Source organism: Amphimedon queenslandica, unplaced genomic scaffold (genome assembly GCF_000090795.2).
Source record: "Amphimedon queenslandica unplaced genomic scaffold, v1.1 AMPQUscaffold_12436, whole genome shotgun sequence".
Classification (NCBI taxonomy): Eukaryota; Metazoa; Porifera; class Demospongiae; order Haplosclerida; family Niphatidae; genus Amphimedon; species Amphimedon queenslandica.
In genome coordinates this window covers 1-10501 of record NW_003547327.1, presented here as the reverse complement: position 1 = coordinate 10501, position 10501 = coordinate 1, and the positions used below count along the sequence as shown (strand labels likewise).

The window sequence follows — 10501 nt, the reverse complement described above, 5'->3', positions numbered from 1 at the left end:
AAGACAATGAGTTACTGATAGTTGCTACATTAATAGATCCTCGATTTAAGAACAAGTTTTTTATTTCTACACGTACAAAGACCAAAGCAGAAGCTACTGTACGTTCTTTAATGGGGAGTGCCACTGATTCAGGAGATAGTCTAGAAGAGCCACCATCTAAACACCATTGTACTGGAATATGGAAAACGTTTAATGAAATTTTAGAAGAAAGTGGCACTTCATTTGATGAAGAAGAGAGAGCAGATGAGTTAAGTATGTATATTTCTGAGCCCCTTGTACCATTTGGCCAGAAAATTGGATTTCAGTGGTGGGCTGAAAACTCTAAAAGATTCCCTGCTTTGTCCCAAAATTGCGCAAAAATATTTATGTGTGCCACCTACTTCGGTATCATCAGAGAGGCTGTTTTCAAGTGCCAGGAACATTTATGATGACAAAAGGAATTGCCTCGCACCAGAAAATGCAGAGACACTCCTTTTTATTAAAAAACAACATAAAACTGATGAATTTGTAATTGATTATTTGATGTTGAATCATTTCTTAATTAATACTAACAATTATATCATATCAGTAATAAATATCGGTTTTCTTATGCTTATTATATCGGTTATTGGTGTATCGGTTGAAATAGCATATCGGTGCAACTCTATTTGCATCAGAGCTATCCCACCAGCACATCAGATTATTGATGGACAATACTACAGCCATAGCATTCTTAAACAAGAAGAGTGGTACTCACTCCAAGACTTTGTCAGACTTGGCAGTCTCAATATGGTTCTAGTGCTTGCAGAGGAACTTAACAGTATATGCAGAACACATCCCAGGTTCACAGAACTGCTTAGCAGATTTACTGTCCAGGAGGAAGTTGGAGTCGAGCGACTGGAGGTTGGACCAGGTAGTGTTCAGGAAGTTACAGAGGAAGTGGGGTCCTTTCGATATAGATCTTTTTGCTGCCCGCCACAATTCCCAACTGGAGTCATATTTCAGCTATCACCCAGACCCAGAGGCTTTAGCTTCAGACGCTCTAGCTCAGAGCTGGGGTCTCAGCTGTTATGCCTTTCCTCCCTTTCTCCTTCTAGGCAGAGTGCTACAGAAGATCAGTCAAGAGAGGTTGAGGAAGGTGGTGATAATTGCTCCCAACTGGCCATCTCAGATTTGGTACCCAGTTCTAGTCAGCCTTTTGATTATCCTCTCATCCTTCCAGAGGAGCACAGCCTGCTGAGGAATCCGTTAGGAGAGTTTCACCCTCTAGTTCTGGATGGTTCTCTCAGTCTGACCGCCTGGAGAGTCTCCGGTCTACAAGGACATTTCAGTTGAAGCATTTCAGCTCTTATGCTCAGCCTGGAGGAAGGGCACTGAAAAGTCCCATGCAGTTGCCTGGAGAAAATGGTGCTCTTGGTCTCAATCAAATAACACCAATTCCCTTTCAGCATCTATAGAAGATGTTGTAGAGTTTTTAACTTCAGGTTTTCAGTCTGGTTTGCAGTATTCTACTCTTAATTCAATTCGATCTTCTCTCTCAGCTACTCTCCCTCCTATTGGTGAGGTTCCTGTGGGACAGCACCCCTTGATAGCAAGACTCCTCCAAGGTATGTTTAATAAAAGACCACCATTGCCTAAATATAGGAGTACATGGGATGTGAATGTGGTAATCTCCCTTTTCCAGAATAACCGGGGTCATTCAGACACTCTTTCTTTGAAGCAGTTGTCTTATAAATTGGCAATGTTACTAGCCTTATCTTCAGCTGCTCATTCTTCTGATATTTTTCTTCTGGACTTACGTTTTCGTTCATTCTCACAAGAGGGAGTAACATTTCAACTAGCAAGTCCCTCCAAGACTAGGAGATCTGGACCACCCAGATCAATATTTATTAAAAGGCTGATAACAGAACCAATCCTCTGCCCTGTGTCTACTCTGGAGAGCTACATGTATGAAAGAGCTACCCTCTCCTTTCGCCCCCAGGGATCTGGTATGGCTAATCCCTTATTTCTCTCCTTTAACCGTCATCATAAGCCAGTAGCATCTAGTACCATCAGTAGGTGGATAACGGCTACAATGAAGGAGGCAGGGATTGATACTGATGCCTTCCAGGCTCACTCTACGAGAGCTGCAGCAAGCTCAAGGGCTAGATCCACAGGAGTTCCTGTGGAAGATATCTTAAAGTGTGCTGGATGGTCTAGACGGTCTACTTTTGAGAGGTTTTATTATAAACCCATTTCTGAGCCACATCTGGATATTGTTCCATCAGGTGGGTGCTTTTATTCATTTAATTCTTTGAACAATACATTGTCATATATGAAGCCTTGCCATGATGTGGAATTAATAATCTCACAAGTATATGCAATATGTGATGTGAAATTGGAATTCCACAAATGGCAAGGCGAATATATGACACCTCCCCCCTATTTGCCTGTCCCATCCCTTATTTATCCCTTTAGGCTCACAAGACAGCTAGGGATTGTGCTCTTGTTATGATCTGATTGATACTGATTTACTTACTATCTCATTATAGACATTAATTATTATTCACTATCTCATTATAGACATAATCCTTCATTTACCCAGGCATGTTTTGGTAGACTTCTTACATGCATACATTTAGGGTATACCTGTTTTATGTATATAACAGGTATTGTTTTTACCTATTTCATCATTGATTTATGTATTTAATTCCTTCGGGTATTTCTCACATTTTAAGGCCAATGTGGCTGGTCACGTGAGATAATTTATTAAAATTAAAATAAAATCTTTAAAATTTGCTATGGATTCGAGTATTTTTGTCGGCCAAATACATTGTCATATATTCGCCTTGCCATTTGTGGAATTCCAATCTCACGTCACATATTATATATACTTGTGAGATTATTAATTATTTAAATAACTGCAAAAATATTAATACAGGCATACGAACGTGGAAAACCATTGTGCTTGTGTAAAGATAATCAGTCAAAAGCCTCAATATCCCTGCTTAATTAACAGCAACCATTTTGAGAATTCTTGACAGTGCTTATAGAAAAGGTTCTGAGCTACGATAGTCATACCAATAGAGTCTCAAGGTTAAGATGAGGTCCTCAAAGCAGTCTGCTAAGTGTAGCTTGTTCAAAAATTGTGGGAGACAATTAGGGCAAATCCTACACTTGTACTTAGTAATGTTACTCCATCACTGAATGCAACCTAGTAAGGTATGGCCTGACCTTCACAAAAAAACGGAAGGTCAAGACCAATGCAATACACAAAGTCAACTCACCACACAGATTTGTGCAGTGATACATTATGAATCATAACCATTTATAAACTGGAGATTTTGGTGCAGAAGCAATGCTTGACTTAGGGCTTAAATTCCAACAAAAAAGAGTAGAAAGATGCAATTTCTGCTATAATTTCTGAAAAGGATGTTATGGTCGTGCCTCCTACAGGTTTTGCAAGTACAGTAAAAAGCAAAAAAGCTAAGTAGTGCAAGTAGTACACAGGTAGTTTGTAGGTAGTATTTGTACTTCTACTCTTCGTTACTCTTTGCCCAGGAAGTACAGCAATACCACCAGTCACATGTGCAAGTGCTCACACGCTCAAAAGGCTCTCAAAAATTGAAGGATGCCTCACTTAGCTGTCTGTGCTCTCCAAGTTCATCTGTACTGCCACTCTCTGATTTTAGAAGCCAATTTAGGAGGTTCTTGGCTCAATTCTACTGTGGAGCTACCGACTACGTGTGCTACTACCACTGGTGGCTTTGCCCATGCACAACAAAGGAACAGCAAACTACATATTAAAAATTAAAACAATGTGTTTACTGTTTAGCTATTGTAATCTACTTTTTCTTGTAGCTTATGTAACAAAAAGGTTTCAAGACTCCACTGCAGCAACTGAAACAATGGCAATAAATCATAAATGTGTTAATGTAAGAAGGGCACTCTAAGACTGATTAACAGGCAATTAAAATTGTTGACCAATATTTGTGTTGTTTTCAGTAAAATTGTTAAATCTACTTTTGTTGCTGTTGATTATTAGAGTACTGAGCACTATGCTAACATAACAAGAGTAGATGGAAATAAAATTTTAATATTGCATGACATGACGAATTAGAAATTAACAGTATTATACAACAGCACTGATACAGGATTGGATCATCAAGAGTTGGATGTGGCTGTTAGTGTACAAGTGCCTGTTTATTTCAAACAGATTTGGTCATCAGTTACACTAAGGGGAGGCATTATTCAATACTGCCTTTCAAGATTCAAGTCAAGCCAGAGGTATTTACTGAAGAGGACCTTACGATTGGAGCGAAAGGTGACCTGCAAATGTTGATATATCTTGTGCCATGTCTGCGAGCGTACAATACCTACATATACTAAAGGTGCTAGTACTACTAATTTACTTATTACCTATTATGTGGGTGTGATTTGTACTAGTTATCATTATATCAATAAATATCATCTCAATTCATAAAACTACACCACAGCCCATTATTGATACCTACATGTACAGTACAGTTTTAAAAAAGATAAATGTAAAGTAGCGGAAGAAAACTTCTTAAGTAGTTCTTTTAGTTTGCTAATCTTTGCTGTATTATACCCATCGAGTACTGCAGTACCACCAAGTGACACGTACTGTAGTAGCAGCTTTCAAAAAACTTAAGGATGCTACTGTACTGCCTCCCAGTGGTGGATCTGGGTGCAAGTTAATGGTAGGGCCAGGAAGTGGGTGTGCCCACTTTTCAACCAGTTATGCCTGTTTTGACCATTTTTTATGATGGTTTTCAACCATTTCCTATCTATGCAGCAACCAACCAGTCAATACTTTTAAGGGAGAACATTTAACTGACTCAAATAATAAGCTCTTTTGTGCAGGCTGTCGGAAAGAACTCTCTGTTAAATGCAGTGTAGTACGTATTCATATAAATTCTTCAAAGCACAAGTCTGGAAAAGAGCAGTTATCAAAGAAAGGCCAGACTGAAATGGATATCTCTCATGCATTGCAATCTAGTGATGAGGCAGCAAATGTTAAAGGAGAGACTTTACCAGAAGAACAACGTGTGTACCAAGTTAAAGTTGTTACTTGCTATGTCCTTTGCTCTTCTGCCAATACCGGCAGAAGCAGTGGATAAGGTTGAGAGGGGAGTGCTTATTGATCTTAAAGAACTGCTCCACAATAATGTGGCTCTTTTTAATACACTGCAAGAACTAGGGTCATCTGCCCCCACATCAGTTCAGCGAATGCGTGACATTCATTTGAGGCAGTGTCTGTGCATGACAGAGACCAGGGATTTAATGGCATATGGCAAGGTCATGGCAAGGAATCACAGATGTTTAGGCTGGGTCAGTTATAATAAGCCAACAAAAAATGGCAGGAATGCCACTACAATGGTCCGAAGTGAATTCGTCACTCATGGCTGCTACTGTGCTGGGAGGGGCTTCACCCACACCAATCCGGACGTGCTCTAGATGCTTCTCATGGGACCACGAGAAGGATGACTGCGCTCTAACAAGCTTGAACACCAACACAAGGTCTTCCAGTCCTAACCCTTGGTTAGAACTCCCAGCTGAGTCTTCATTAATCATACATTTCATTGAATATCCCCTTCAATGTGGTCAATTACATGTAGTTTGAGTCTACCACAGAATTAGGGAAACTGTTTATATAATACATATCAACTTTTCTGACAATGCTTAGAAAGCAATTTTAGCAGACCTTCACTTGCAGAATACGTGAGATTATTGTTTAGCCAAAATTCCATTATTGACTTCCAACTCTATGCAAAGTATAATGTACCCAAAAAGTTTGTTTCAAAATCTGATGCAAAAGAGCTCTTCATTGCCAAGATACGGAGGAATGAATCTAGCATCACTAATGTGGTTGACTCGATCAGCTTCTCCAGGAGCTGTGTTCAGTGCTATTCTTAACAGCAGCATTAACGCAGGAGTTAACACAATGTAATTATTTCACAAAGTAGTATAGCCTGGCTATGTACATGTAGAATATAAATCTATGCAATCACTGCTGGTGAAGTCTTTTGGTGATCACATGACAATGCCACTTGTATGTCCAAATTAGCAACCTTAAGCCTGGCTTATATTAGTAAACTGAACTACCATGCATGCATGTATCAATGGAATTAGCATAAAAAGAACATTTGTTTCAGTTGGGATGCACAGATGTCTGCTTACAGCTTCAGAATATACACACAAGTCATGAAGCAACTTTGTTGAATAGTTTTTTTGGGAGTAAAACCAAACCAATTGTAATGTTTTGGTTTAAATCTTGGAAGAGCTCCAAGAAGAAATGGCTTGCATCTTACAGATAGAAGGCATATGTCAGATTTGATTTCCTTTACATTGGAACAGGAACAACAAAAATGACTGAAAAGTGATTAGCAGTTATATTTGATAGTATGACTAGGGTTGGTGAAGCGTTGTGTGCCGTCATTCATTTTGTTGATTCTGATTGGTTGATTCAAGAGCATTTGATGCGTTTTGAGCTCATGGCAAAAAGTCTTACAGAAGAGGAATCAGCTCGTCAGTTACATCTATACTAACAACTCCAAGTCTGTTTTTGCATAATAGTTTGGTGTACTATTGAACTCATTAAAAGTAATGGAAGACATAAAGAGCCTTGTGTGAACTGCAGATATTAGGAAACAGAAACAGGAGAAAAGCTGTGTCAGGACGATTTGTACTTTGGTAGTAAAGTTATCTGGAATGCTAGAGGAAAACATTTTTCAGTGACTATAATACAAACTCACAGTAAGTTTAGATTTGTATTGGTTACATCTGCACGGACAAGCAATAGCTTAAGGTTACTGCACGCATTATTGTATGCATATTTCTTAAGGAAAAAAGCTAGATGATAAGAGAATTGTTGAAGATATCGAGTCAAGTGAAAATGAGGATACCAGTGGCAGCAAGGGTTAGTATTATAAATTATTAACTGAGGTACTACTGCCCATCATTAATACATACAGTACATTTTTTTAGAAAGGCTAAGTAGTGGAAAGTAGGGAAGAGAACTTTGTAGCTAGCTTTTTCCTCTGCTAATCTTTGCTGTATTATGCCCATCAAGTACTGCAGCACTGCCAAGTTACATGTACTGTAATAACAAAAATAAAAGCCGTCAAAAAACTTGAGGATGCTACTGTACTGCAACCCTCTGCTTTTAGAAAACCAAATAGGATGTTCTTTGCCCCATTCTACCTTCAAGCTACTATCTGCAGTTGACCACGTAGGCTACTACTACTGGTGGGTTTGCACACACGCAATGAAGGAGCAACAAGCTACTAACACAAGTAACTGTAAGGCATAGCTACTTAGCTTTTATTATTGCTTTGTACTGTACCACGTTACTAAATCAAGTATTTAATTTAGAGATGCAGCAATATGATGTTATACTTATATTCTGATAATAGATAATAAATCCAAAATTTTAGCCAATAACAGATGCCGATATCAATATAAATGTACAAGTTGTACTATATCAATAACACAGTCAACCTTTACAAAATGGCATTTAAAAAGAAACTCATTTACTAGTTTTCTTTAATATTTAATAGCTGGGCCTGTGCCTATTATACCAGCATAATTAAAGGAATAATAGGAGCTTCCCCATTGGTAGAATAATATGAAAATAATTAGATAAAATACAAGAATAATAGCTAAAGTAATAAACTATGAGGATGAAGGAAGCTGTGGCATAGGGGAAGAAGAATCAGTGTAAAAGGTTAAAAGTGATAAAGAATCCTCTATATTAAGTTCAAGCAGCTCTAACTCTATAACCAAAAATATTTTTGCTTACCTACACCTTCAAAGCTGGCTGGAAAAAGAAAAGTTGACAGGAATCCTCCTAAAGGAAAGAGAAAGTCAAAAGGCCTAGGAAGAAATGATCCTAAGTCCATCACTCCTCAGCAACGAGTCAATACTTTTAAGGGAGAACAATTAACTGTCTCAAATAATAAACTCTTTTGTTTAGCCTGTCAGAAAGAACTCTCCGTTAAATGCAGTGAAGTATGCATGCGTAAGAGTAATTACCCTTGCCACTTCTTCACTCAGTCTTATTCATCAAGAGTAATGATTGAATATCCCATTGGGTCTAGCGAGGTAAGTCAGAGTGCCACTAAAACTGTTTCCAAAATACTAAGGGATTTCGTGCAGCAACATGGTGAGGGAAACAGTGAGATGGCTGCATACAGCTCATAACAAGATGCAGGCTACCATCACATTCAATACAAAAGAATTTTTGGAGAGAAGGATGAATGGTGAATGTTAGGAGAGCTCATTACTGAGAAGGTCAGGATAAAGGCTTAGTTCCTCAAGCAAAAATGGGCCACCACCAGAAGTTTTGCAGAGCAAATATCTCACAAAATTCTGCGCTGATGTAAATGTAGTAAATGCTGTATAGCTAGCAGTAAAAGGCACAAACAATAAACGCTACGATAGCTCTTCTCCAATCTTTATTTCTTCTGGCTCATCCTCACAAACTGACAGTGATTAGTGATCAGTGCCATGTCATGTATTCTTGGCTTGCATCTTACTGATAGAAGGCACATGTCAGCTTTATACTGGAACAGGAACAACTAAAAGTCAAACAAGAAATTGCTGAAAAGCCATTAGCAGTTATACTTGATGGCTGGCTAGGATTGGTTAAGCCTTGTGTATCGTCATTCATTTTGTTAGTTATGATTGGTCAATTCAAGAGCATTTGATACGTTTTGAGCTTATGGCAAAATGTCTTACAGGAGAGGAAGTAGCTCATCAGTTCATCACTGTGTTGTCTGTACAACTAAGTATTTTATCTGAATTACTAGTAGCAGTAATGCGTGACTGTGCTTCATCAAACAATGAACTCTTAAAGTAGTTTATCCTTCAGTTATTGATGTTGGATGCTTTACTTCAAATTGTTTAGGCAAGAAATTAAAAATTCATACGAGCTTGGCCACTAGTCAGTCAGCCAGGACAACTCCAGTCGTTAGCTTCATCGGATAATGTTGGTGAGACAAAGTCGCGTAGTGCTAACATGGGTATATTCTCAGTAATCAAACTAATTCTTTGTACATATTATTACAAATCTTCTCCCTTACAGAACTTGATTACAAACATTTAGTGCTGAGTTCTGTCCTATGGAACTAAAATCGAAAATATTTCAAAATATTGCGCAAATGGATTGCAAACATTTTGTGTTGAGTTCTATTATATGGAACTACAACAGAACATTGTAAAAGTTATCTCGTAAAATTGGATGAATGTACTTGAGTAGCGTCAAAGAGTAATGAACTGTAGAACCTGATGAACATTGTACGCATTGTTCAGGGCTTACGCACAATCTGTGACACAAGAAGCAGAATGGGAAGATGAGGGTTTTTCTATTTGCTACCACAGGTATCAGGAGCTCGATGTTGATCATGTATCAATATATTATACAGGTTTTGAAGATTTTGTTAAGGAGTGCAGTAATATAGCAATATCATGTCGTGAATGTCAACGTTAACAGTACTTACAAACTCAGTTACAAAGTAAACCAATACCATAAATGAATTACATTCTATGTGTATTTTTAAGTATAATTCTTCCCCCTCCGTCTAATATTCTTTCTCAATCCTTTCCAATACCTCTTGCATATACATCAACACCTAATCCATCCCACGGTAAGCCCTGCCCTATTACTTGTACATGAACACCCAACAAGGAAAATGTATCACCAATCGATGAAATACTGAAGGAGTTAGATTTACCAGTGATAAATTATGACAGCATAAAGCAACAGTACCCAGACGACAGTAAAGTTCTACAAATAAGAAACAAAAGTGGCTCCAGAGTGCAAACTGAAAAATGAAAAGCTTGGATAAATAGATTGCAAAGCAAAGTACTGTACCAGTTGCAAGTAAATATGATGGCTGTTGCAGGTGCTTTAGCAAGAAAATGTAGAATTGACTTTGAAAATATCATAGTTCATGGAATTGGATGTGTTTACGAGAATCGGAAGGCATAGTTGATATGTATTGACTTGGACTTTAAATGGCAGTTGGTATGTTTTGCTGTTACCAAGAGCCTCAACTAATGGATGAAGTTTTTGCTTATGCATTATGAGAATGTGGCATCAGTAATTTTTGAAGAAGCTGAGATATGCACCATTACTATAGAACTAGCACTGCACTGCTTCTGGCTACTGTACTCTACTGGTCTTTTTTCGCACTGTACTGCACATTGTAATATATACATGTATTGCTTTTCATGCACCATATATACCTTATTACAAGCTTAGTGGCTCTTCTTAATACACTGCAAGAGCTAGGGTCATCTGCCCCCACAGCAGTTCAGCAAATGCGTGACATTACAGACTCCCTCTCATGGACCTACTGTTCTTTTTTATCATTTGAGGTAGTGTCTGTGCATGACAGAGACCAGGGATTTAATGGCATATGGCAAGGTATCACAGAGGTTTAGGCTGGGTCTGTTATGATAAGCCAACAAAAAATGGAAGGAATGCCACTGCAATGGTCCGAAGTGAATTCATCACTCA

General features: G+C 38.3%; 1 protein-coding gene across 1 annotated transcript; it reads left to right on the top strand.

The window, feature by feature from the left end:
* The first annotated feature begins 616 nt into the window (after positions 1 to 616).
* Positions 617 to 2595, top strand: LOC109587826 (uncharacterized). Its single transcript, XM_020004048.1, has 2 exons — positions 617 to 2246; positions 2437 to 2595. The coding sequence occupies exons 1-2, from the start codon at positions 1589 to 1591 to the stop codon at positions 2451 to 2453; spliced, it is 675 nt and encodes a 224-aa protein (XP_019859607.1). The 5' UTR covers positions 617 to 1588; the 3' UTR covers positions 2454 to 2595.
* Positions 2596 to 10501: the final 7906 nt, after the last annotated feature.

Excerpts from the sequence above, each read along its gene's own strand:
- LOC109587826 (XM_020004048.1), top strand. The coding sequence starts at position 1,589 with ATGTTTAATAAAAGACCACCATTGCCTAAATATAGGAGTACATGGGAT.